Source organism: Rhinolophus sinicus, chromosome 3 (assembly GCF_057876585.1).
Source record: "Rhinolophus sinicus isolate RSI-liver-muscle chromosome 3, RSI-T2T, whole genome shotgun sequence".
Taxonomy (NCBI): Eukaryota; Metazoa; Chordata; class Mammalia; order Chiroptera; family Rhinolophidae; genus Rhinolophus; species Rhinolophus sinicus.
Window position 1 is genome coordinate 137,489,632 of NC_142503.1, and position 27,563 is coordinate 137,517,194.

The window sequence follows — 27,563 nt, forward strand, 5'->3', positions numbered from 1 at the left end:
TTCCAAGACTGGGTTTCTCCTCCAGCCTAGGAAGCCCGTGCACTGGAGGTGCTTCTCTCTGCTGGAGGCAGTCCTCAGCCCAGCCCCTCCCTGGGCTGCTTCCAGCGCTCTGGTGACTTGACACTACCCTTTTTGCTGCTGCTCCTTTTACCTCCCAAAGCTCTCCTCCCCCACCTGAATCGGAAATGAGGCTTTGTTCTGGGGTGGACTCAGCATTTCTCAAGAACCTACTATGTGCACGCACATCCAGTGCTGGTTGGAATGAAGCCCTATGCAGGCTCTGGCGTTACAAGGTGCCCAAGACACAGCCCCTTCCTGCACCTCACAAGGACCTCCCACACCTCCGTGTGACCTCAGCCTGCTGTGCCCACCCACCCCGCTGACCCCGCGAGCAAGCTCGGGCTTGGAAAGGCACGTCTGTGGGTGTGAGACGGAGCCACAGCATTCGGGGACTAGCAGGAAGCCAGGTAAGTGTCCACGCTTGGTCCCATCCTGGCTTGGGGACGCGAGGGAGGGAGTCCAGCCTGGGCTGTCAGGCTGCCGCCCCCTCCCCCCGCACGCTCCCGGGGAGAGCTCTGATGTTCCCTGCGGTGGTGGAAGAGGGTATGTGGGAGTCAAGGACTCACAGACCAGGCTCTGCTGTCAGCTGGAAATGGATGAGGGTTCCACACTCTGCTTCTGAGAAGGGTGGATTAGGAGCTGGAGTTGGGGGCGGTAGGTGAAGGGGGAAAAGAGGAAAAAGAGATGCGGGTGAGGGGTTACCGAGCCAGGACCGACCTTGCTTGAAAGGAAAGGAGACGTGGCAGGCAGGGAAGTCGGAAAGATGAGGCAAGGGCGGGAGGGGCTTCTCAGCAGTCGGGGCCCTTTCGCTGGAGTCTGGGGCCCTTTCTGCAGAAAAGGGGGGTTGTCCTCGCTTGATTTTCGTCTGGTCTTCCCGAAGCTTTGCCCTGGGGGCAGCAGTCGCTGGCGATGGTGGGGGTGTTCCTTAGTCCGCAGTTTTCTCCAGTAGGTGCTAGGGAGGAGAAGGGGAAGAGGGATGTAGAAGGGTGACGGCCAGGGCGGCGGCAAGATAAGATTTCTCGGGGGGGGGGTAACAGCTGGGGGATTGGGGCTTCAGGGTCGGGTCACCATGGGATACAGGCTTAGGCTCTGCAGACGAAGAGAAAACCCAAGAAGCCGGCAAAGAAAACCACCACCCGCCACCACCCTTGGCACCATACCCCTCCCCCCAGGCCCCACCACTCCCCGCACCGCCTCCCCCAGCCGCCTCGTGCTGCCCCCTGCGTTGGGACGACCGACCCACGGTTCTGATTGGTCGAAGACTGAGAGGGGGAGCCGAGAACCGGATTGGCTGGCGGGGCCAGCGCAGGGCGGGGCGGCTGATTGGCGGAGCTGGACGAGAGGCGCTCTGCTGATTGGTTGGGGACGAGGAAGCAGGAAGGAGGGCGGCGGAGGCTCCGCTCTCGGGGAGTTTGTGGGGGAACCGCGAGCGGCGTAGCGGATCCCGGAGCCCGGCCCCCGCTGCCCGCCCGTCCGGCTGCCTGCCCCGCCCGTCCGGCCCCCGCCGTCCGCCCGCCCGGGCCAGGCGCGCCCGCCCCCCCGACGGCCCCGCCCGGTCGCGGCCCCCGCTCCGCCCGCCCGGCCCCGGCCCCCAGGAGGAGGCGCTGACGCAGCAGCGTGGAGCCCGGGAATTGAGCGCCCCCGGGGGGTTCCAGCCGCCGGATTCCAGCCCGGCCGGGGCCTGCGGGCGCCCAGAGCCGCGCCGTCCGCGCCACCGTCCTGGTGAGCTAAGGGCCGGGGTCGAGGAGGGGGGAAGGGGCGAGCGGGCTGGAGGGACAGAGCGAACGACGGAGGCAGACGAATGAAGGGGAGAGGACCGGCCGCCCGTCAGCGCGCCCCACCGAGCGAGCCGCCGCCCCCGCCAGCCCGGGAAGGGACGGACGGACGACGCGAAGCAGGTGCGGCCGCCCGCTCGCTCGTTCGCGCCGCCTCCCTCCCCCAGGTCCGGCGCCACGGTCCCGCCATCGGGGAGCGCGGCACGCCTCGAGGTGACAGCCCCCCGGGGCCGCTCGCTTCGCTGGCCGGGGGCGGGGTGGGTGGCGGCCGCAGGGTGGCAGCTCGACCGGGTGGCGGCGGCGCGGGCGTCCCGGGCCGCGGAGGGCGGGAGGACGCCGGTTGCTTCCTCGCAGCGGCGTAGCCGGCTCACCTCCGAGTGCGCGGGCGGCGAGGCCACGGCCCCCCCACCCCCTCCCCCGCCGCGCCCCCTCCCCCATCGCGGTCCCCGAGGCAAGGGGCCGAGGCCGGGGGCGGCGCCGCGGGATCGCCCGCTCAGGGTTGGGGGCGCCCTCCCGCGCTGGGAGCTGACCGGTTATTGCTGGATGGGGGGCTGGGGGCCGCACTGAGGCGGGGGGTAGTGTAGACCGGACCGGATCGGGCTGAGAGGAAGGGAGGCGCCGAAGACGGAAGGGAAGCGGTTCGAGAAGCCAGTGTGGGCCGCGGGAGGCCCGGCGGGGACGGTGCAGAGCGGCGGCCGAGTCCGAGGTGGGGCGGGGGGAGTCGAAGTTGTCAGACCGCCTCCAAGTGACAGCGGGACCCCGTGCTCGCGGCCCGGCCTGGTCCTGCCCTGCCCGCTTCGCCGCCGGTCCTCTGGGGCCGGGGGCCGGGTCAGGTCGGGCCCGAGGGGCCCGCTTAGCGGTGAAGCGCCGGACAAAGGCGGCGCCGGAGCGGGCGCAGGTGGTGGCGTCGGGGAGGGGAGCCGGTCCGAGCCACCCACCCTGAGGGGCGGGCGACCGGGCCGGACTCTGCCCTGGGGATTGCGGGGGCCGGGGCGCCCGCCGGGAGGAGCTGCGGCACGGGTTCACCTCTCCAGTTGCGGATCGCCCCGAGGTTCTGGGAAGAGTGGGGTCCACCCTGCCAGGGTGGAGGGGCACAGGGGCAGAGGTGAAAGTGTGCACACGGAGTGGCTGGCTGGTGACGACCAGGTTGCCGAACTCACCGAGGCGACAGTCCGGTGAGCCACTCTAGAGCCTGCCAGGAATGAGGGGTTTCAGCAAACAGTTTGCCCACTGGCAGAGGTTTAATCTCACCTGGGATAGCTCCTAGTTGCCCATTGTGGACAGTTTTAAGAGGGCAGAGACCAGTTGGATTGGGGACTGGGAGACACCCCCTAAATGTGTATCAGCAATCCGTCCACAACTGCTTTCAGCACTTTTCTTTAGTTGAAGAAGGTCTTCACATAGGGAAATAAAATGAGTTTATAAATTCAGGCAAGAATTTAATGATTAAATAAAAAAGGTTTCCAGTCCTTTTCCTTTGTGCCACCTGAGAGACTTTCCTCTCTACCTTCCCCACCCCCATGTCTTCCGGAAAAAGGAGAAAACGACCCCATAGGGACCACATGTCCTGGAGGGACACTGCTGTCCTTGGCCAGCTGGAGGACACGTGGGAACCAGTGGCTTAAGCTGTGAGTGTCTTTAAACCCACCAGTGACCAGCTCTAAACTCGATGCTGTTTTCCCATTTGTAAAAGCCCACTCAGAGTTCCCATGCCCTCTCATGTGAACCCATAATGGAAGAATTGGAAGCACAAAGGCAGGGAGACTCCGGCTGTTTAGAATGTGGACTTTAGCTGATAACCTGGGTTGGAGTCCCACTTCAGGTAGGTGTTGGTTAAGAACTTGGTTGGCTGTAATCTCGCTCTGGAAAAGCTGCTCTCAGCCTTACTTAGTATGGGCATTGAGTTCATTCATGGCCGCCCTCAGTCCCCGTCCCCAGGAGGGTCTAGACCCCAGCCTGGGTGGAGTTGAGGCTTGTGGGAAAGAGAGTTGTTACCTCATGCAGGAGACTAAAGTTTGTTCTTAGAGAATTTAATTGTATGTCTAAGATTCAGAGAATGATGAATCTCAAGGCCCTCCTGCCTTCACTGGGGCTACACAGTATGTGATTAATTAGGTGGCAGTAAGGAGGTGACTTGGTCTGGCCACTGGAATATAAAGGGGAATTGCCAAAACAATGGTTTCCCTCTTTGACAGACTCTTACCTGGCAGGAGTCTGTCAGTCAGATCAAGTGTTTAGGAGGGTTTGCTCTGGAGCATTTAGGCAGTGAAGAGGGTCTCGCCTTTATGTATCTCCCTCCTCCTTTGCCTTTCTGTTGCCTTGCTGTCCCATGTCAGGCCTGTGTTGTCATGCTCTCCCTCCCCCTCCTGCTTCCTCCGGTCCTTCTGATACAGTCTGTACACAGCTGCTAGGTCATTCTTCCTAAAGCACTGTCACTCCCCACCCGCAAACTTGCAGTGGCTCTCCTTTTCCCGCATTCTGACCTGAGACTGATCCCCTCTGGCTCTCCTCTATCCATGCCATGCACATTTATCTCCCTGCATCTTTGTTCCTGCTGCTTTCCCCAGTTGTCCCCCATGAGGAGCCCCTTGCTTTCCTCCCCTCCACCCGAACCCTACTCATCCTTCCTCTCACTGTCACTCGGGCCACTCCAGGCCAACATTGCTTGCCTCTGAGATTGGGACGCTGAATTTTACAACATGGTGTCGTCTTGAGTAGTTTTGTAGGTTGGAAGTTTCTTAAAGACAGGGGCAATATCAATGTTAAACCTCTGTGTGTGGGAAGGAGGGTGTGAATATTCTAGGGTTTCTGGTAGAGTGGTGTACACATTGTTTTTGTTAAATGAATGAACGCAGTTGGGAACAGAGGGGAAGCGTTCCCTTCCCTTTCCCCAGAAATCCTCAGTATGGAGTCCTTGGTGGTTTCCAGCCTTTTCTATCCAGGGTATATAGGTGAGGCATGTTTGGGGTGCTTTAGCATGGGGAGCAAATAAAACTTAGCTGTCAGAAATACCATCCTGATATACCGTTCTTCACAGCTGGTGAAGAGTCTGTCCTGTGGATTGCTCACATGACACCATATAGACATGAATTGGAAAAGGGCTGTAATTCTGTTTTCCTCCTATCCCACCAAACCATTCTCTCCACCCCACTTTGCTGCTCTTAGGCAATTTTCCTTGTTGTCCATGTTAAATGAATCCATATGTTTTATCTCTTCTCAATCCCGGGTGTAAATGAGGGAGAAAACACGGTTCTGAGAACAACAACAACAAAAAGATTCCTGGGCCTGGCCTGTGAACGGTACTTTGGGGACTCGTGATGGAAAAGGTGTTTATAGGGGTATTGCTGCTGTAGGAGGCACTGTCAGCCCCACACTGGACCCATCAGAAAGGAAAGCTGTGATCCCAGAGCTCTCGGAACTTCCCTTTTTGTTTACCATCAACCCAGGACCATGGGGGAAATGGGAAAGGGGACTGGTGACTGGTGTGAGTCTAGACAGTGAAAAAATAAATTTCTGCATCCATCCTCTTTTCCCCAAACCTCCCTTTTGTGCCCCAGTTTGATGATTAATGGACCAGCATTTCCCTTCCAAGCGGGAAGGCCACCCCTCACAGTTGCCATGGCAATGTAGACCGCTCCCCGTCAATTAAAAAAAAAAATCCCCACACTTCTCTTCTTGCTTCTTCTACTGTAGCCGACTAGCTCCCTCAGAATGCAGCTCCTGGGTTCTGTCCTCAGCTGCTCAGGCTGTTTTTGCTGTGTGTCCTAGAAGCCAGTCCTTCCTCTCTTTCTGGGGTTTGTCTATGAGTTTCTTTACCTGGAGCAAATTGTGCTCCTCTTGGATCCAGCAACCCCTGGAACACTTCTGTGAAGAAACAGAAAATTACTGTTTTTTTATTCACCTGCTATGCAAATTAAAAACCAGAAAGAGCCCTCTTCTATCTTTTCCTTTTGGATTAAAAAAAAAAATCCCCTCCACACCTTCTCTGGCATGTGTAGGTATAAGTTGGGGAGCATTTTGACATCCATAAAGGAAGTTTCAGTAAACCTGGAAGGAATACAACCTCCAAAATACATACTTCACGTTGGGGTTCTATGGGGATTTTCAATTTATTTATTTTCTTTCCTCCCCACCTCTCTGTCCCAGCATTCAGAAGGACTTGTGTATTTTCATTTTATCTGTTCTTATTCCTCTTGGCCTTGTGTCGGCAACATCTGGCTTCAGCACCCTGTTGCAAGGTGAGTCATTAAAGAGAAAAAAATTTTTTTAAGGGAAAAAAGTCTCTGGAATTGAGAAGTAGCCTGGGTTGAACTGAAGCTGCCAGGTTTATGGAGCATTATACAAACGGCCCCAACATTAAAGGGCCTCCTATTTATGAATGGGTTGTGAAGAATGTAAATAAAGCAGCATCTCTCAATGGGGAAGCATTTTACATAAGCAGTACTACCCCAGCCCAAGTATTTATGGGAATTTGCTCGCACAGTCTGGCAAGACTCACTTCCTTTGTGACCTTGCCATTGTGCTGGGGACTTGGGGGGGGACAAGGAAAGTGTGCTTTGATACCTAGAGCAGACCCAGCATTCCTGCTCTGCAGGTCTCTGGCCCTGACTTGATGGGCCCGCTCAGGGCTAGAAGTGTCTGTTCCATCTAAAAAGATGGGAAACACAGAGCGTCGTCAAGAGCTCGGTGATGATTAGAAGCACAGGCTCCTGATGCTTGGGGTCCTGGGATTCTGCAGTTTCGGACCCTTTGGGCTGCTTCGACCCCCCCAGGGCAGGGGACGGAGGACCTGGGTGATGAAATCTGGCCTGGTTTTATGGGAGGCACCTCACTAGAGTAAAATGGACTGGTTTGAATTTCAGCTCCTTTATGTTTCCCTGCCCACCTCCTGGTATGGCCACTAATGAGCAGTAAACTGGCTAGCAGGGAGGAGGAGGAAGAGCGGCAGTGGGCAGCTGCGAGGCCGCAGGCTGCCTGCTCAGGGCCAGAGGAAGAGCTGCTGGGCCCCGCGGGTGGGCTTGGTGCCCTGTGCTAGGCACTTAGTCTGGAAGCTGGGGACCGTGGCTGTGGTGATCAGGCCTCAGCAAAGTCATGTCCAGGACTTTGTGTTGGGTCCCGGGAAGGATTTTCATCTAGATTTCATGTTTCCCGGTGGGAAACACCTGCAAGAATGGTTGGTTATTCGCCTGATTCAGTGTCAAGCGAACAAACAAAACACACGTTGTCCTTGAGGTCCTCTGCATGCTGAGTCCACCAGGAATAAAAGAATGGGTTTGTTTCTCAGCCCCTCCAAGATGTGAAATGGGAACTTTTTTTCGAGACACCATGACCAAGTTACCTGAGTGACAAAAATGACAAGAGACGCTTAGTTAACAGGATGGATGCAGATAGGAGCTGGGGGTCTACATCATTTTTCTCATGTGTTCCTTTTCTAATGGGTGGGGGGGGGTGAGGTGCTTTGACGGCCCTCCCTACCCCGTTAAGGAGGTGGGATCTGTTGCATTTCTGTCTATCGTCACCCTGGGATCTCACCTGGGGTGGTACTGACCGCTCCTGCCTCCGCCCATCTCCATGCCTGTTGGGCGCTCTACCCTCCTTACATGTAGCTCTTTCAGTGTCCTGCCTGCAGAGGAAGGGGTAACCCACCCTGAGGCCCATTTCCAACCTCAACTACCTGTCTAAAATGGAGAAAATTTGGTTTGTTAATCACAGTCTTATCTGGCCAAATGGTATAGAAGGTAAATGATTAGTTTTTAGAGGATCTTGATAGAAATCACGGAGAAGGTATTAGGGTGCTACTTGGTGCCAGGGTGTCATGACAGGTATGCCAGAAGGGAAGGGAAGATTCACATTTCCACTATAGGCTCCCCTCAAGAGTGAGGGGTGAGCCCTGCTGTGCCTGGAAGGGTTCACACAATTTACACAGAATGTAGAAAAGAATTATAAAACTGATGAAATGACTTTAAGAAACGATCTTCAGAGAAAACTGAAAGCACTTAGATTTATTTGGCCCAAAGAAGAGAGGTAGCTAAAGGGCAGTTACTGTGCTTTGAACATTAAGACAGATGTTTGGACTGTGACCAGATTTTGGTCTTCGTTGCAGTTCGGGCTGGAGGGCAGGATATTTTCACCTAATTCAAGAGGTGTTTAGATGAGTGGGGGAAGTCTGGAGATTTTTCTGGATTTACTGTAAAATCATGATAACATATCTTTGAAGCCCTTACCCCTTTCTAGGATATAAAATAAGGTTGTCTTAAAAGTGCCTGTAAGAGTTTATTGGGAACTTGGAGCAGACTTTTCTGTAGAAATAATTTGTAAAATTATGTTCCCTGGCCAGCCCACCAGTGTCATTTAATTGAAATACATCGTCAGTTCCTTTGTGGTGAAAAATCAGGAAACACTAATAATGTGTTAATGACAGTAGTTAAAACAACCCAGAAAAACAAAATATGCAAGTTGGTCTTGATTGTTGGTGACCCAGCAGCTGTCCTGTGTTGCCCTTGGGGGTGTAGATTTGGGATGGACCCCAGCTGCCCCGCCTCCACTTTCCAATAGCTCAGGAGTGGGCATGTTCTTGGCCTCTGTCCACCTGTTTCATCTTTTGGGTGAAATGATAGCAACTACCTCGGGAGGTAGTTGTGAGGATGAATGAGAGTGAATGTGAAGTGTGTAGGGTGGCGCCAGGCACATAGCAGGTGTGTGACAAACGTGGCCATCCCGTCAGACACCCCGCTAGACTCAAGCCTCTGCAGTGGGTCAAGGCTTCCCTGCCCTGCACACTGACGGGGTCGGAGGACTGGGAACACCAGCTCTGGTTCTTTGCTGCTGAGTTACAGGTGTGCTTCTCTAGTACCTGCCACCCTTGCTCGCTTAATGGTTTGAGGTGAGAAGTGGAATGAGAGGAATACTTCCCCAAGCTAGCTAGGCAAATTGATAGAAGAAAGAAGACAGTAGTGAAAGAGGGTTGTGCTGTTTAAATCCGAGAGATTTCCTAAAGTAGCCCTACTGAACTGTGGATTACATAGAAGAGGCACAGTGGACTCCGGGGCGGGGGTGGGGGGGTGGGGGTCAGAGTTTCTTGTCCTGGGCTCCACGTGGTGCCATAAGTCTAGGGTAGAAATACCCTGTTTCCCCAAAAATAAGACCTAGGTGGACAATCAGCTCTAATGTGTCTTTTGGAGCAAAAATTACTGTAAGACCCAGTCTTACTTTACTTCAAGGCTGGGTATAATATAATATGTAATATAACATAATACTGGGTCTTAGAGTAATTTTTGCTCCAAAAGTTGCATTAGAGCTGATTGTCTGGCTAGGTCTTGTTTTCGGGGAAACATGGTATTATATGGGCTAGGGCAGGTGGGCACCCAGATCTTCATTCACTCAACAAGCTCTTCTTAAGACCTGTGGCTGGGATTTAGTGGTAAGGAAAGCAGAGTCTGCCTGTCCCCATGAGCTTGCATCCTACTGGGGGAGGCACTAATCACTTAGTTAATTAGTTAGGTGTAAGCTGTTCTGGTTGGGTGCCCAGCTCTGGTACGGTCTGCCTTGTGGTTTTGCTCATCCTGGTGGAGCGTTGGGAAGGACTGGTCTTGGGACTCGTTACTCATGGCTGGGTCACTCGGGTTGGCACTCTTCTGTGGGGGCTGAGGGCAGCGCTGCCGTCTCAGCCTGGCTGGCCAGCTTCTCCTCTTCAGGACAAGAGACAGCACCTCCAGTCTTGGCAAAAGCCATCTTAGAAATCTAAGTTGGTGGTTCCTGGAGTGTCCTGATGGTTGAAGCAGCACATATCCTTTGCCACTCCTGGGCAGGTGCCCGGAGCAGGCTGGTGAGCTATTGTCATGGTTTTTAAAGAATGGTGCATCAGTAACACAAGGTTTCCACCTAGTTCTGCTGAGGGCCTATTGCTGAGTTTTGGGGAACCCAGCCCTATTCCTGTTTTACTGTGTTTCCCCCAAAATAAGACTGTGTCGTATGTGAATTTCTGCTCCAAAAGATGCATTAGGGCTTATGTTCAGGGGATGTCATCCTGAAAAATCATGCTAGGGCTTGTTTTCCAGTTAGGTCTTATTTTCGGGGGGAACACAGTATTTCTCCCACAGTTAACTGCCCAAAGCAAATAGGTCCTGCTCTACTAGATTTGCTTCTGGCTAAGCCTGGGCACATGGAGCCTGGGTGGGGGGTTCTGAGGGAGCCTTAGCCCAGAGCTCCCTGGTCCCCAGCCTGGAGGCATCCTGCACGGATAGGAGGGCTGCATCTGGGGAAAGGTGCATTTATTTGTCTCCTGCCTCAAAACTTCAGCTTTTGTCTGTTGCCCTTTTCTGCATCTAAACATTTGTGAAGTGAATTTCTCAGAGTGCTGCCCACTTCCTACCGGGCTTTTGTTCCCTCTGTACACCTGTCATGAAGGGGGCCCATGGTGAGTGTCTGAAATTCCAGCTCAAGTCTGTCCTCTGGGAAGCTGCCCTGGAGGCCGAGCTCTCTTCTTGACACTGCATCACAGCCCGTCCCACTTTTTTTTTTTAATTGGGAAATATTGGGGGACAGTGTGTTTCTCCAGGGCCCATCAGCTCCAAGTCGTCGTCCTTCAGTCTAGTTGTGGAGGGCGCAGCTCAGCTCCAAATCCAGTCGCTGTTTTTAATCTTAGTTGCAGGGGGCGCAGCCCAGCATCCCCTGTGGGAATTGAACCTGCAACCTTGTTGTTGAGAGCTCATGCTATATCCAGCGGAGCCATCCGGCCGCTCCCTGTCACACTTTCTTGTCCTCTGTTTTCCTACCAGCCCAAGCTCCAATTTCTTAGTCGTCTTTGCATTTTTCTTCAGCACTTGGCCGAATACTTGACATATAGGGGGAAAGAATGAGCTTCTCTTGAGCACTTACTGTATACCTGGTACTCTGCTAGGCCCTTGACACGTATTCTTATTGAATGTGATCCTCATAACCTTGCTGTGTAGACAAGGAAAGCAAGGCTCAGAGAAGTTAAAGCCATGACCAAGCCCACGTAGGTTTAGCCTTGGACCCTGTGGGTCTCGCCTCCGCTGTGTTGAGCTGTGATGAGGCGCCGGCAAGCGTTGGCTGACTGAGCAAAGATCACAGAGGTGCCACGTGCCTGGGAATGAGCAGTGGGTGCCCTGGCTTAACTGGACCCACAGCTGCAGGTACAGGTTTCCCTCTGGCACACAGGAGCGGTGCCCTGGGAAGAAGCTGAGGGAAGGTGGATTGCTTAACATAGGGGCATGTGCCTTAAAGAAAGCCTGTAAAGACTCGTTTTGTATTGCACCTGATTACCTTCTAATTTGTCAGGTTAGAGTTTCTTAAAGCAGAGCACTGTTATATGACTAAAATACAAGGCTCTTTGGCCACTGTCCTAGCTTAGAGGTCTGTGTGTTTATATTGATTTCTAGATCCGCGGAGTACTGTCTTTCTCACACTGAGCCCCCACCTGTAGGAAGGGCCTTGCCCTAAGACTAGGACACTGGCAGTTTCCAGTGAGGAGAAGGAGATTCCAGTAACTCTGCTGTTAATATATTCCTGTACTTAACGGCACTTCTCGTATAAAATGGGGGGGGGGGGGGTTCCCGCTTTATTATAGTCAGAGTTAAAACTCCTTCTGCACTGAGATTTGTATTCCTTTACACTTACAAGAGGTGCGATGTCTTGCTTTGTGTTCGGAGCCAGAAGCGGAGGCTCTGCATACTTGGGTGCAGCTCGGGGCCTGTGTGCCTGGGCTCTCCTGATGGAATGGTTAGTGGACAGGAGTAGCCAAAGGGGGTGCCGGCCGTGCCCCAAACCCCACGTGGGGTGGTTGTGGACCTTCCATGCAGAGCTGCTCCACCTCTGGGCTCCTGGGAGTCCCCACTCTGAAGTATGAGGAGCAGGTGGTCTGACAGGCCATAGATAGGCTTGGTGCCTCCAGGGGACAGGCCTGCTTCTCAGATGGCTGCCAGACCTGAAGGCAGTCTGTGAAACAAGCTGCGTGCAGATGGGCCAGGCCCGTTGCCTTTGGTTGGGCACTTGGAGTTTCTGTTTGTAGGTTCCTACCCTGATTGTGGCGTGAATCGAGAGCCTGCAGTGAGAGGCTGGCTGGGCACCAGGGAGGTAGGGCTGGTGGCGCAGGCTACTGCTTCCTCTTATGGGCAGTGCCCAGGGCTGAGCTCGCTGTGGTGTCGGTGCCACCGCTGGGGGCTTCTCTCTGGTGCCTGCAGTGAAGCGGCAGTCAGATGGCAGGAACAGGCAGGACGTAGGCCCTTTGACCCGGTCCTTGGGGCCTTTGGCATCTGAGGAGCTCACCTTTTACCATGGAGCTGAGTGTTTCTCAGAGGTGTGGAACTGTTGTTCAGGGTCTGCTGGGATCCAGTTTCTGCCCCTGCCCTCTCGCTGTGTTGTAAACTGAACCCCCACAGTTCATCCCACACTGAGTCCCGCGTGGGAAAGGAGCAGTGTCCCCATCTTTCCCTGAGCTTGACACTTAGGTGTTGCTTCGGTGGACAGGAGCAGAGCAGAGTTCAGGTGCAGTCTGGGTTTCCAGATTTCTTACCGTGGAAGGTGGCTTCCCAGACACTCTGGGCTCCTACTGCAGGGAACTGCCCAGGCCGAGGGCAGGCTGCCTGCCTCTGTCTGTGGGTCTGGAAGAGGGGAGGGATGCTCGTCCTCTTGGCTCTGACCCTGCTAGTCTCCTTCAAGTAAGTGTGTTTTTCCAGGACCTGTCAGCTCCAAGTCAGGGAGTTGTTTCAATCTAGTTGTAGAGGGCGCAGCTCACAGTGGCCCGTGTGGGGATTGAACTGGCAACCTTGTTAAGAACACCGCGCTCTAACCAACGGAGCCAGCCGGCCAACCTGTAAGGTTCATTTTGATGTATCTGTTGTAGATGAGCAATCTGAGGTTTAGAGAAGTTAATAAGTTGTCACAAGGGGCACAGCTAGCATTTAAACCCGGGTCTGTTTGCATCAAAGCTTTGGTTCTTTCTGCTTTACCAGCTCTTAGGGATTCAAGAGGTACCAGCCACGTCTCTTTAACTGGCTTTATTATAAGAATTTCAGCAGCTTCACATCTCTGTTTTCCCATGAAATAACATCAACTAAATTTATATGCCTTTGTGCTGTTGCTTTTTTTCTCTGATAGAAGAGTCAAGAAACTCGGTGCTCATGAGAAAGTGTTATTCCTTTGGGGGAGGAGGGAGGTTATTCCAAGAGAGATTTCAAAGGAGGGCAGTGTTTAACTCGGTGCCAGTTGTGTGGCTTTAGGTGTAACTGGGAGGTGGCTTGGAGCAGGGCCCTTCTTGGCCCTCACTCAGGTGACCCCCCTGGGCTGCCCTTACGTAAGTCCCTCCCTGCATACCCCCCTCCTAGTAAAAATAGACCAAAAAACCAAAAATTAAAATGCAGCGGGTAAGAAAGTTTCCAGGAAGAGCCATGCGGCAGAGCCCTGAGCCTGAGGGTAGGGGGGTTGCCCAGAGCTGGGTAGTAAGTAAGGGGAGCCGTGGCCAAGGCTGAGGACCTCTTCCTGGCCAGGCCCCACCCTGAGTTGACCCTCAGTGGAGCCCACAGCCCACATTCTTCCAGGCCGCTGACGCGCCCTGGTACACAACATCTTGGATGTACTTCACCTGTCCTGGTGTGTGTGTGGGGAGGGTTGCACAGTGCTGCTGTCCTGTGAGGGCAAAAGACTAATCCTCCCTGCCTTTCTGCTTCTGTGGAGACGACCTCCCCCAGCCCTGCCTTGCCACTTAAGCTGGGCCTGACATCAGCTTGATTTTGAGACCCCACGTGCCTGGGCTTAGATGGCCGATGGGCTGTCTGTAGAGTACACTTACGATTTTGGATTCCACATGTGGTTTGCTAGTCTTTGGCTTGGAGAAACCACCAGTGGCCACTGTTCTTCATTGGCAGCCAGCTGTTTGACTGTTCAGAGCTGTGCACAGTCAGACTGGTTTTCCTCATTGAGAGCTTGCTTGCCATGGTCTAGGTGAGTGGTACTGTGCCCTGGGAGTCCCTCCTAGGAATCTGCTCCCAGGGGGGCTGGACTGTCTATGCCCGGGAGGAAAGGGCTTCCCAGAGAGGAAGAGGGCAGTGCTGAGAGCAGCCAGGCACCCTGTCCCTCGGCAGTGCTAGCAGTTCCTGGTGGAGCTGGTGTGTGAGTGGGAGGCACAGGGCAGCAGCAGGACTGGCAGAGGTGGAATGGGAACCAAGCCTACTGCTTTCCAGGAGCTTTTTTCCCCAAGGAGCTGGGCCACCCCCTGCAGCCTGGGAGCCCCCTCCACCAACCCCACCCGGGGAAAAGCTGTAGCTGAGGTTCTCACATGTCCAGCTTCCGAGTATGGCTCCCACTTGCTCTCCTCCGTGTGGAGTGCAGTGAGGCCGGCAGCAAAGACCCCGGCCTCGTCTCAGTGGTGAGTGACTTTGCCACGTTCGGCACCACATGAAAGCGAGGGGTCGTTTTGCAACGTGCTTTTGTGATGGCCTTGGGTGTTTTTAGCGGGTGGCTGGATTTGGCATTTGGGGGAGGCTTGCAGGAGGATCTCATGCTTGATTTGGAAACGTGACTCGCTCTCTGCGATCAGAGGCTTCCCTGATAGTCAGCTGGGTCGTCAGCCTGGGGACAGTGGGTGTCCCCGAGGGACTGGAGGCCTGAATGGGACGCAAAGGAGAGAGCTACGCTAAGGGAACAAATTCCCAGGTTCTAGAGACAGGCTCCTAGAAGTGGAAGGCTCCTCTTCCAGCCTCTCCCTGCTGGGGACCTTTTGCACGTTGAGAGGGAAAGACTGAGTCAGGGAAGTGGCCCAGAATCCCAGGACCATCCAGCTGTGCAGCTAGTCCCCTAGCAGACTGGGGAGCGAGGGGGAAGCAGGACAGACCAGCTAAGAGCTCTTTTGCTCTTTCACTTGCCAGGCTTGAAAGTACTTCCCTGTGCACACTCTTTGCCATCCACCCCCTCCTTGCTCTGTACTTGTCTGTGTCCTTAAAGGCCACAAGCCCAGGTGACCTCAGCCTTGGCCCCCAGCCATTTCCAGGCCTGACTCCTCTGGTAACTTGGGGCCGGTGGAGGGGCTTTGGCCCCTGCTCAGCTGTGTGGTCTGTTCACTGTCCTCCGTGTCCAGGCCTTCTGGGGTGGGGGAGGGCTGGCCCTAGGCTTTCCTAGGAGAAACAGAAGCCCTTCTCCTTGTTGCTGCTTCCCCACCGCTCACCCAGGGCTGCCCTGCATTTGAGGAAAGGGCCTGTGGGTTGTAAGCAACTGGGATGCTTTTGCGTGAAAGGGTGTATTACTCATCAGCATGCTGAGCAAACGGGGCTACGTGGTCACCCTGATTAGAGGCAGGAGTCTTAGGGAGCCAGCAAATGCCTGGCATGTTTTAGGAGCTCTTCTGTCTGTGCTTTGGGAATGAATGGATTTGCCTTCTGTGACTCTGTCTCGCTTGGGGTTGGGTCTCGGAGCGCTGACAGGTGCCCACACGTGGACAGCAACACCTGGCACGCTGCCTCCATTTTCCCGTTTTCCAGATCCTTTCTCATGGGTGAGGGACACCCACGCTGCCCTCAGCCTGTTTTTCTGAGCGTTCTTTCTCAAATAGTGCAGCATGTCTCAGGAGAGAAGGGACCTAGTGACCCCAGCCAGTGGCCCAGTGCCACAGGAGCTAGGTGGGAAGGGCTCGGAATCCCTGGGAGCCCTCAGGCCTGGGACTTTCAGGGTTAAATCCTTGGCCCAGCAGGACTGCCCCCAGCTCTTTGGATGGAGTGAGTGTGAATAATAATAGCAGTGGGGAAATTAGGCCGGAAAGCCTGGGCCTGCTGAGGCTGGTGGGTGGGTGAGGGGGTTTGCAGGGTGCCCGGTGGGGGGTGGGGTTTTCAGGGTGCCCAGTGGGGGGGGGGGTTGCAGGGTGCCCTGCAGGGCAGAGCCTCCTCTGGTACCTTACTTGGCAGCACCTTGCTTTGGGTTGGGGAGTAGATGAGTGAACAGCTCAGTAGTCTCTGACCACCCCCCCCCCCACCCCACCCCAACCAACCCCCACCTCACTCCCGGTTCCTTATTGCCTTGGCGGTATCAGCTTCCAGAGCACAGCCAGCTCTGGCCTCTCTTTCAGGATGGGCCCAGGTTGTCCCCCGGTGTGTTGGGGTCGGGATGGGGGGAGTATTTGCCAGGCAAAGTTAGGGACTGATGCCTGGTCATGGGCATTTTCTGTCAGGGGCTCTGGGCTTCTTGGTACTGCCCCCATCCTGCCTCTTGCCTGGAGTCCTGCCTACCAGGACAGGGGCCTGAGGAATAGGGCAAGACTAGCAAGGGAGCATCTGGTTAGTCCTGAGTTCGTTTTCTTTGATACTTTCTTTTCCCAACTCTTAGTGGGTGGTAGGGGGTCAAGGAGGTACCACAGGTCGAGTGTATGGTCCCTGGGTCTCCTACCCAGAATGCTGGCCCGGGCTATGCCTGCACCCTGCCCCAGGCACTGGCACTGTTTAGGCTGCCCTTCCTGGAATACCCTGGATCAAGGTGGGTCTGGCTCCGAGGGCTGGCCGAGACCGCCCCTCTCCACAGGCTCCTCACAGCCAAGCCTTCACCTTTGCAGGGTTTTTCCAGCCAGACCCAGCTTCTGGCTGTTCTGCCGTGTGTGCCGGGGAGGGCGTTCTCGCAGGCTGGACTTTGCCTCCTCCGCGGCCTGGCACGCAGTTCCTTGTCTCAGCTCCTCTCTGTCCTGCTTGTCATCCCACAGCCAGTCTCAGAGTCCCCGAGATAGGGGCGGGGGGTTGGTATACTTTTGCAGGAATAGATGGGATCCCATCACCCAAGCCCCCATCCTGGCTCACTGTCTTCAGAGCCTCCTCCTGGCATATGATGAGTATTTAGTGGGAGAAGAACAGCAAGAGGGAACGGAGAGTTTTGCTCCCAGCTCCTTCTAACCATGGGGTCTGCATTACTCTTCAGACTCTCTGAGGGCTTAGTTCAGAGGACCCTAGGCTAAAAGAAGAGTGAGGCAACCAGTCCTTGCACAGCTGCTGGTAACCTGATCCCACTGGCCCTTTGCACTCTAGTAGAGGGGTCCTGGGAAAATCCAGGCTGGAAACAGGGTGAGGGTAGGTCAGAGTTACTGCAGGTGGGGTTGGGGAGCCTGCAGAGCGGGAGAAAGCAGGCAGGGCGGGCCAGGGTGGGCTTCTCTCACTGCCTGCCTTCTGTCCTGCAGATTGGAGGTACTCCATGACACACACTCGGAGAAAGTCCCTTCCCATGTTGAGTTCAGGCCCCACTGGCCGCCGGGAGCCCCTGCAGATGGAAGGCAACAGCATGGAGCAGGGGGTGGAGGGTATGGAGCCAGGCATGCCTGAGAGCCCAGGGCAGCTCGCAGGGCGCCGCAAGAACTACCCGCTGCGTAAACGCCCCTTGGTTCCTGAGAAGCCCAAGGCCTGCAAAGTGCTGCTGACTCGCCTGGAGAATGTGGCCGGTCCACGGAGTGCAGATGAGGCAGATGAGCTGCCCCCTGACCTGCCCAAACCGCCCAGCCCAGCACCATCCAGTGAGGATACTGGCCTCGCCCAGCCCCGCAAGCGGCGCCTGGCCTCCCTCAATGCTGAGGCCCTCAACAACCTGCTCCTGGAGCGGGAGGACACCAGCAGCCTGGCCAGTGGTCGCCGCAGCCGAGGGGGAGACCCCAATCGCAGCCGGGACCGCGACCGGACCTCTGGGGGCTGGTCTTCCTCTAAGAAGCGGCCCCGGCTGAGGGACCTTGGAGGAGGAAGTCGGGACCTGTCCCCAGAGCCAGCACCTGATGAAGGAGCCCGCCGAGATGGTGACCCAGCTCCCAAGAGGCTGGCCAGCCTGAATGCAGCTGCCTTCCTGAAGCTGAGCCAGGAGCGAGAGCTACCCCTGCGGCCACCTCGTGCCCACCCAGAAGCAGATGGGCGCTCTACTGAGCCACCAGTCCTGAAGGCCCCGAGGCCAAAGTGGGCCAAGGTCAATGGCAAGAACTATCCGAAGACCCGGCAGGGCGCCAGCTCTGGGGAGGCTACAGGCCCACCTGGCTGGCAGGGGTACCCAGAGGAGCCATGGCTATCTGCCACCCCTCGTGGGCCCGCCAGCCAGCCACCTTATCAGCAGCCCCTGAGAAAAGCTCTGGAGAGCCCGTTGGGGCTGCGTCCCCACCTGCCTCTGCTGATGGGTGGGCAGGCAGCCCTGAAGCCAGAGCCTGGACGCCCAGGAGAGGAGTCACCTGCCCCCAAGCAGGAACTGCACCAGCCCTCTTTCCCCACGCCCCAGCTGTCCCCCCTGCCCATGCCTGGCAACCCTGCCGACTACAGGAGCCTGTGTGGGCCGCCGGAGCTAACTGCACTGGGCAGCTTCTATCTGTACTGCAGCCAAGACGGGCTGCAGTGTGGAGGCTACGCCCCTTGCCCCATGCTCCCTGAGGGCAAGCTGTCCTCAGTGGCTGCTCCTACCGAGGGGCTCCTCTTGGCCCCGGGCTCAGTGCCTATGGGCACTCCTTTCCAGCACCCTCCCTGGGGCTCTCGCTACTGCTCCAGCGACGACGCTGGAGTGAATGGCTACAGCATCTGTGAAATGTTGCCCCCTTCGCTTACCCATATTGGCACTACCTGTGGCGGCTGTTCCTACAAAATGCCTTTTGCAGCAGGTAAGCCTTCCTAGGGTTGGGATGTACTAGGGAGTCTCAGACATGGTGTCCCAGGAGGGTGGGTCATGGATCAAGTGGGCCTCCTCGGGGTCCAGCGACTACATGGGAGATAGGGGCTTTGAGAGGGGAGGACCACCTTCTTTTTGTGCCCCAAGCCCAGGAGCATTCCCAGGAAACCATGTTTAGCTCTGAGCAGCCCTGCTCTGTCCTTGCTATCCAGGCAGATTTCTCGGTCTGGCAGGAAGGTAGCATTGTGGTGGCGGAAAGGGTGCTAGGGCCTGTCCTCCTTCCCCATTGGGATTCTCAGACTCTGAGTAGCAAGTTAGATACTAAAATGAGGGCTTTTGTCAGGTTGTTCCCATGTCCCTCTGCCCTCCTCACAGAAAGGTAAAATTCCTTCCTTTCAAGGAGCCCAGACCATCTGCATACTGTCCAGGTCCAGCATTCATGGGAAGGGTGAGGGGTACCAGGCCCAGTAAGCGGTGCCAGCTGTGTAGGACAGCTTCACCCTGGCCATTCAGACCTTGAAAGAGAAGTAGTGCCCAGTTGGCAACACCTTTCCAGGGATGGCCGGGGGGGGGGGGGGGGGGGGTCACACTCTGAGAACAGACAGACATAGTTCCCTGGCACAGGCAGGGTGCTCTTAGGGCCCATGGCTTTGGTGTCTGCCTTCCTGGCAAGACTCAGACACCTGAGAGGCTTGCGCTGCAGCTGATGAGACACCTCCACAGTGATCTCTCTTCCCCCAAATTGGCAGGAGTGTCCTCACATGCCTCTCCAGGCCCTTCTTGGCTCCTGGGTGGAAACTCGGTGACCGGAGCCATCCTGTCCGGCAAGTCGGCCCTGCTTGTGGCGAAGTGAGGGGCCAGGCCTTCCCAGGCCTCTCCCCTCCCCCCACACTCCTTCTTGTAGGGGTCTATAAAACAACTTTATAGACCAGTTGACTCTGGCCAGACTGGTTGTTTCAGATTCTGGAGTGAGTTGGAGCTCTTAGAAATGAGAACACGCTGCTGCTTGGGCTTTTCCTCCTCTTTTGTACCACTCTCCAAATCTGGGCACCTAACCTGTTGGGTCCCAAGACCCTACTCCCTTCCCGAGACACCAGTAAGACTGTTCTAAAGCACTTTACAGAAGGGAAGCCGTGTGGCATATAATTAAGCATAGACTGTGGAGCTAGACCGCTCGGAGTGAAATGTTCTCCCCCACTTCCTTAGCCATGTGACCGTGGGGCAAGTAACTGCTCCCTGTCTCAGTTTTCTTAATTGTAAAATGAGGATAATACTGCCTGTCTCATAGGGTTGTTGTAAGGATGAGATGAGTTCATACATTGATAAGAAAAACACCTAGGACAGACTACATGATATTTGCATCTACTACTTCTATTGCAAGGCACTGAGAGAGGTAAAGTAACTTGTCTGAGGTCACACAGCTAGTAAGTAGCAGATTCGGGATTCGTATACTGGGCTGTTTGATCCCAGCTCCCTTGCTCCTCAGCACTGTGGAAGCCTTAGAGAAGATTAAGTCAGAACTAGCGAAGCGGTTCCCATTGCCCACTCCCTTCCTTCTTTCAGGCTGGAACGGGAGATGGAGATGTCTGTGGGTCATTCTTCAAGGTCAGGAACAACCCTTGGCCAGTCACTCTTGACCATCCACTTCAAAGACCCCTGACCCCACTGACCTTTGGGTTCACACTTAGAATTAAGACAGGAGCAGACTCTGAAAGCAGAGGTCCCCGGGGGGGTTACTGCTTATCCTTACCTGCCCTGACCCCCTCTCTCCTTTTCTCAGAAAGCTGCAGGTCCCTGGGCCAGCTGGAATTTCCTCTCCCAGAAGCTGGCCACCCAGCCTCACCTGCCCATCCCCTTCTGGGATGCCCGGTGCCCAGTGTGCCACCTGCAGCAGAGCCTGTCCCCCATCTTCAGACACCCACCTCGGAGCCCCAGACAGTAGCCCGCGCGTGCCCTCAGAGCGCCAAGCCTCCTAGCGGCTCCAAGTCAGGGCTTCGCACAGGCTCCAGCTGTAGGCACACTGTGAGAGGCAAGGCTGCCCACAGGCCCAGTCACCCCAAGCAACCGCGTGTCCAGCGCCCGCGCCCACGCCGCCGCCGCCGCCGCCGCACAAACGGCTGGGTGCCTGTGGGGGCTGCCTGTGAGAAGGCCGTCTATGTCTTGGTGAGTGCCCCCTCTTAGCTCTGGGGAGAAAGGAGGGTGGCGTGGGGATAGAGGACCTGCCTGCAGTGAGGTGGGTCCCAGGAAGCCTGGCTCTAGCTATTCTGAGAGCTGACAAAGGGCTCTAGCTCCTTCATGCTCCAGGAACCAGTCCTGCTGGCCCAGCGTTCTCCCCCAGCCCCTACTGATCCTGTGCTGCGTGCCTTGGGGAGGTCAGAGTGTGCGCAGAGGCAGTCACAGCCGGCGGTTGCCATTGCTGTCACTGATTTCTCAGGGACGCCACCTGAAATGTCTTCGCCTTTCATCCCTCTCACACTGTCCCGTCTAGCCTCGCTTATAAAGTGGAGGGCTTTTGTGGAGGCTTTTTGAATAAGTATGAGTGTGTGTAGGGCGAATTGGGACAGGCAGAGAAAATCAGTGATAACAGGAACATCTGGGATGATGAAAAGAACGTTGACTAAAATTTATTGAGCACTTCTTAGGTGTCAGAACTGAGCTAAGCCTCTTGCATTATCTGCTTTCATCCTCACCACTACCCTATGATGTATGTACCTCGTTTTTATAATTCTCATTTCACAGGTAAGCAAACTGAGGCTTAGCAGCAGATTAAGTAATTTGCCCAAGTCTAGGCCACTTGCAGTGATAGTTTAAGGGTCAAATCCAGATGGTCCCATCAGGAAGCTTGAGGACCTACGCAGTGCTGGGGACTTGGAGTGAGATGTGGTGGTCAGGGTGCAGTCCCAGAAGCTTCGGGCCGCTTTCCCAACCCTGCTTCCATTTCTTACCCTTTCTCCAACGCTGGGGACACTCCATCCCCATCCTGTTCCTGAAAGCCAGGCTTAGGGAGAAGGGGCTGCTTGCGCAGTTTCCCTCCCTTAGCGGTGTGACTGCCCTGAGGAAAGCATAAAGAGAATGCCAAACCCACCCCCGCCCTGTCCCCGACTCAGAGCAGCCCTACAGCCACGTTGGTGTCACTGGTTGTTGCTTAGGATGAACCGGAACCAGCCATCCGAAAGAGCTACCAGGCGGTGGAGCGGCACGGAGAGACCATCCGCGTCCGGGACACTGTCCTCCTCAAGTCAGGCCCACGGAAGACGTCCACACCTTACGTGGCCAAGATCTCTGCCCTGTGGGAGAACCCTGAGTCAGGTACCCCTGTCTGGAGTTTGACGTGGCACAGATCTCCCCGTGTTCTGGTCCCAGCCTGCCCTCCCCTTAGCCAGGATGTGTCTGCTGCGAATGCTGCAGGCCGCTTTGTGACCTGGCTTGGATCAGCTCAGTAACCTTTCCGGTCACCGGGACCTGGGCACCTGTCTCCCTTCCTCACCTGTCAGTGCTTTTCCCCTCTTCTCCCTCCGTGCCTAATAGCATGCCAGGCCACGGAATGCCCGGCTTGGCTTGAGGCAGAGGACATGGGTGGTTGGAGCCTGCAGGATTGGCCCAGCGTTGATGTTGGATGAGCCTCCAGGGCACGTGGCCAGCCTGCCTGTCTAAGTACTTCTGGGGTTGCCAGCTCAAGCCATGACTGCTTCGCTTGTCCCCACAGGAGAGCTGATGATGAGCCTCTTGTGGTATTACCGACCAGAGCACTTACAGGGAGGCCGCAGTCCCAGCATGCACGAGGTGAGCTCCCTGGCAAAGGGGGCGTGAAATGCAGGGGTGGCAGAGGGAGAGGTTGTGGCCTAAGAAGGTGGTATGGGGAGGGCAGCCAGGGGCATTCAAGCTCCTAGACTTGTCACCTTTGATGTCAGAGAACCTGGGGAAGGGCGTGGGTTTCAGCCTCTTTTCCCAACCCTGCCTGATTCACGTTTCAAAGGGAATATTCTCTTTGTCTTGAAAGGGGGGCAGAAAGGGAGCCCGTGAGGGCAGGGTGCTAGAATGGGAGGAAGTGGATAAGTCCCCCTGGCGACACCTGGCCCCCTTTGATATCATCTGCAGCATGAGAGGGAGGGGAAAAGGACCCCTCCTAACACCCCTCAGCGCTCTCCCAGTGCTGTGCTAGGAGCAGTAATGCCCCCTGGCTGTGGTCCCTCTCCCCCAGCCTTTGGCTCTGTTTCTCTCACTGGGACTTTTGGGAAGATGTGCACCAACTCCCTCCCTTCTCCCCTGGGCTGAAGGGGGTGGGGGGCAGCCAGGAAGCTGATTACATTTGGGCTGGAGGAGGCACCTGGTTTCTCCAGAGTAGCAGGTGACCTGCAAGAAACTTGGAAGGAATGCTTAGGGTGCCAGGTGAGGAGCAGTTAGCCTCAGATTCCAGGGTAGCTGCCCTGCTTTCTGGGCACCAGCTGGGGTTCGGTCAGGAGTCTCCGCAGAGGGTTAATGTCTGCCTTGTCCCTGGAGTTAGGTGCTTCCAACCCCTGTAACCGACCTCCTCTCCTCTCCCCTTGAGCCTTTGCAGAATGAAGTCTTTGCATCGCGACATCAGGACCAGAACAGTGTGGCCTGCATCGAGGAGAAGTGCTACGTGCTGACCTTTGCCGAGTACTGCAGGTGGGTGGTGCCTCTCTCCCAGCCTCCCCAGGGCTGTTTGAGGCCTGCCTGTGATCCCCAAGGGGGTCTCACTGAGCCTGACCTCCCAGAACTTTCTTCCTCACAGCCTGCTTCTACCATCTGATTTTCTACCATCTGATTTTTTTGGGGGTGGGGGGGACAGCGTTGTTGCTGTCTAAGGCAGAATGGTTGGGCAGAGTTAGGCTGGTTACAGTAGTGCCCTCTCAGGAAATCAAGGAGAATTGGCAGATGGGAGGGACGGAGGGCCTGGCAGGTGTGGTTCCCTAGTGACAGGAGGTAGACTGGCAGTTGGCAAAGAGGGCACATCACCCCCGGGACCGGGATGGAGGCCACAGCAGCCCTTGCCAGGGCAGGAGGGAGCATCCCAGCTCTCCGCACAGGGTGGGGAAGGAATTGGTCTTCCTAAAAAGGTGGCTTCGATAAAGACAGCGAACTGTGTGTCACTGCAGATTCTGTGCCATGGCCAAACGCCGAGGCGAGGGCCTCCCCAGCCGAAAGACAGCACTGGTGCCCCCCTCTGCGGACTACTCCACCCCGCCACACCGCACGGTGCCCGAGGATACGGACCCTGAGCTGGTGTTTCTTTGCCGCCATGTCTACGACTTCCGCCATGGCCGCATCCTCAAGAACCCCCAGTAGCCTCCTCCTGCCCACACTGGGGCTGCCCGTGGGCAAGTGGGGCTCTGGGCAGGGGGCACTGCTTTGAAGCACAGCACTTGGTTAAGGGTCCACAGGGACCTGAGGTTGCTGGCCTGTGGTTCTCTTGGTGGGAGGGCAGGGGCCCCTGTGGGTTCTGGGCCCCAGGGGAGGGAGGGGGAGGCCAGGATATAAGAAAAGCACCAGAATCCTCAGTGTGGCGCAGGGTATCTCTCCGTGGTCCCTGGGCGGAAACTCCTGGAGAAGCAGTCTTCCCTGAGGCTAGGCCAAGCCTGAGGGGCATGGGCCCTGGGAGGCGGGTGGTCCTTCAGGAACTAGACCCAACAGACCCTTCTTTCGCCTCCCTCAGCCCTTCAAGGGGGAATGGAGCCAGCTTACCTCACCCACTGTGACCCACTGCTTCCCCCTCAGCCTGGGACCAGGCTCTTTCAGATTCTAGTACGACTCCGAGCTCGTTCTTTTGAGGCGTAGAGAGCCAGAGTCTAGCTTCCAGAGCATTGACTTCCTCTTCCTGGGTTTAGGGCCTTCCCCTGGCTTTCCTCCTTTGCCCCTGCAGTAGCCCCTGGTGCTGGGACAAGTTACCCAGCCCTCACAGTTATGGGTGTGGCCCACTTGTGGGAGTCAGCTTCCTGTTCGCCTCCTGGTGAGGGGCCACCCAGCAGGTCTGGCTTCCCAGAAGTTAACTGATTAACATGTGGTTTGTCATGTCTGGGAGGGCAGAAGGGAGCTGGGAGGGGGTGGGGGGCAGGGGGCAAGGAAAATTGCTACCTGATTTATTGAAGACTTTTCCTCTTGCCTTACACTTGGAGGTTCTAGGAAACCTCTTGCAGAACTTCACATATGACTCTTCAAGCCACACCCACCTGAAATCAAACCAAAGGAGTGCTGTGGCTCCCCTTGCCCTGCCACCCCTTACCCTAGTCTTTTGTAGATTGCACTAATTTACATCCCAGCGAGAATCAACACTGTATCAGTCCACAGACCTGCTGAGCTGCAGCCACTGGCACTCTAGGAGCTGAGGACCGCATTTTCTGTTTGTTCCTGTTGCCCAGGGGCCCTGTTCTCACCTCACGCTGCTCCCCAGAGTAAAATTAGGAGGCTCAGACCCCTGTTGTCCTTTGTAGGACTAGGCTCTGGCCCTGGGGCACTTTGCAAGGGGGCTGGAGCAGCCTGATTCTTTCCAATTTGTACCAAAGAGGAGCATGGTGAGGAGAGAGAGAGGAGCCCGATGTGGCTTGGTCTGGCGCTGGGAACCTGCTTGTGAGCACTTCCACAGGGCACACTCGGGGGTCAGAAGCCAGGGAGGGCAGCACTGGGTCCTCCTGCCCCAGGGAGGGGCAGACAAGGACCCAGCAGGCTAAGGAGGTGGCACTGGGTGAGGGCAGTCGGGCAGGGTCTGAAGATGGAGGTGGAGCGAGTCCTGAGAGCACTCCCAGCAAGCCAGGCCCTGTGCTGTCCCTGAGAAAGTGGGCCACTCCTGCTTGGTCATTGGGCGGAGGGGAGGGGGAGGCCTAGAGGCTTCAGAGGTAAATTTACACAGGGGAAACCCAAACTCCCAAGAGAAGGGGCTCAGGTTCCCTTGTATGGAATAAGCTGTTTGGAGGAAGGCATTGGTCTGGGAGGGTGGTCCGGTAGAAGAAGTCGCCAGAGTGGCTGTGGGGCCTCTGGAGAGTCAGCTGTGGAGCCTTCTCATTCCCAGGGTACTGGGCTCTTGCTGCCAAGGAGCTTAGCCTCCCCCAGCAGGAGAGATCAAGGTCCTCCTCCCAGGGTCTGCTGCCCAGAACTGAAATGCTTTTGAAATCTCTTAGATGTTGAAATATTTTTTCGAACCTAAAAATGCAACTGGTAGAATTTCGATGGAAGCATAATTCATGTAAAATATATTTTAGTTGATATTTTGTAAAATGCACTTTTTGTGTGTGTCGACCCTGGTTTCTCAGATCTGTATTTCAGTGTTTACAAGGGAGGGAGGACCTTTCCTCACCTCCCTTTTGACAGAGATTAGAAGTACTTCTTTAAGAAAAAAATAAATTTGAAAAATTGTATTGATTTAGAAAAGGATCATTTTCTGTGTATCTTGTCATCTTACATGTGGGTGTGGAGGGGTTCATACTCTTTATTTTCGGGGTCCCTCTTAACACTTGCATTGCAGGGGCTCACTGAGGCCAGTAAGTGAAGAGGGCAGGAGAGTCGGGGGAAGGCAGAGAGAGGAGAGGAGACAGAGGGAATGGGAACTTGGAGTTGGCTTCTTAGCATCGTCGTAGCCAGAACCACCTGCTTGGGCTGTGTGAAATTTTTGGGTTGCCAGCCCTCACCTGGCCAGTGACCTGGGTGGGAACCACATAGGTGCACAGTGAAGATACCACCTCATTGCCCTGGGTCATCCCCTTGGGGAGCTGGTCAGCAGAAAGCCTAGGGCCTCAGTATCTAGCAACTGGCATTCCTTGCTGAGCAGTGAAGACCCTGTCATAGAGCCAAGGGTTTGTGATTGCCTGGACCCTTGGTTCACCCCCAAAGCCCCAGTGTTGACTGTGCTCAAGGTGGGGCAGCTGTGAGGCCTTGGGAGTTTCTAGGAGGCAGAGCATGGCTGCCCAGCCCCGTTGCATTTTGGTAAGGACATCTGGGCAGGTGCATTTCCATAGAGGTTATTAGGGGCACGGACAGCACCATGGACGTAATAGCACTGCCGTCAGTGTGCTGCCCACAAGCGTCCTGAGTCCAAAGAGTCTCATTGTACAGACAGGAAATGTATGGAAATAAGTACTTTGCCCAGGGACTTGCCCAGTGTGAGTGACCGTGCCTGTGTTCAGACTGTCTCAGTGTGATTGCTAACCCAGAAAATCAGAGAAATGAGCACACGTGGCCAAATGAATCAAAACTTTTTCATAGTTGTGTTTTCCTTAGTATAAAAGATGTACTTACTTTTTGTTTTAAAAAAAAAAAAGATTTCAGTAGAAATGACCCCACCACCAGAAATCTACCTTCAGTACCATTGGCAGCAAGGAGCAGTTTGGTAAAGGCTGAACACTGATGCAGATTGCTAAATCTGAAGGGTGCATCCTGAGATGCACCCCAGCATTCAGACAGTGGGATGTGGGGAACCTACTCTGAGTTTAGGAGGCTAGCATTGCTTCCCCTTGCTCATCCTGTGTGCTACCACACTGCTAGGATTGGGGGGCCATCCAGGAGGCCTCTAGCTTTTTCTCATCCCTCGGACCCTTCATCCTTCTGAATTCATCTGTCAACAGTAGCCCCATTCTCTGAACTCAAAGCCTCTGGCATCTTCTACTCCAGTTTCCTCACCCTCTCAGTACAGCGTCCCTGGCATCGGCTGCTTCCTTCCAACCATTCCACTTTTGTGCTCCATTCATCTCTCAAGGGTCCTGATGAGGAATTCAAGCTTTAGAATCAGACCGATGCATATAGATTCTCCGCTTCCCTGAGCCTCTGTTTCTTTAGCTGGACAGTGGGAATGCCCATAGCACCTACCTCCCAGGGTGGCTGACAAGAATACAAAACACTGAGCAGGCACCTGCCTCAATAAATGTTGACTTTAATCACATATTACTACTCTGCCTCAGAGCCTCCCTGGCTCCCCACACGTAAGGTGCGGTCTGGGTACTTAGGTACCCAGTTCAAGTGGGGACATGCTGACCACTGACATCCAAGGCATTCACACATCTGCCTCTAGACCACACGGCCAGCCTGGTGCCATTGAGTATATGTTTGGCTCTAGGCAAGGAGCTGCTGCTCTGTGCTCCCAGCTCCTCACCCTTCAAACTG

General features: G+C 55.5%; 1 protein-coding gene across 5 annotated transcripts; it reads left to right on the plus strand.

Moving 5' to 3' along the window:
* The first annotated feature begins 208 nt into the window (after positions 1-208).
* On the plus strand, positions 209-25,825 carry BAHD1 (bromo adjacent homology domain containing 1). 5 transcript variants are annotated; one of them, XM_019725486.3, is made up of 7 exons: positions 209-467; positions 17,002-18,444; positions 20,233-20,615; positions 21,602-21,761; positions 22,159-22,235; positions 23,002-23,102; positions 23,573-25,825. In XM_019725486.3, the coding sequence occupies exons 1-7, from the start codon at positions 272-274 to the stop codon at positions 23,760-23,762; spliced, it is 2,550 nt and encodes an 849-aa protein (XP_019581045.1). In that variant the 5' UTR covers positions 209-271; the 3' UTR covers positions 23,763-25,825. The 5 variants fall into 5 exon arrangements, with proteins under 5 accessions (XP_019581045.1, XP_019581046.1, XP_074184012.1 ...); XM_019725487.3 differs by having other exon boundaries at positions 212-467; positions 23,011-23,102; XM_074327911.2 differs by lacking the exon at positions 209-467 and adding an exon at positions 1,446-1,782.
* The last annotated feature ends 1,738 nt before the right edge of the window (positions 25,826-27,563 follow it).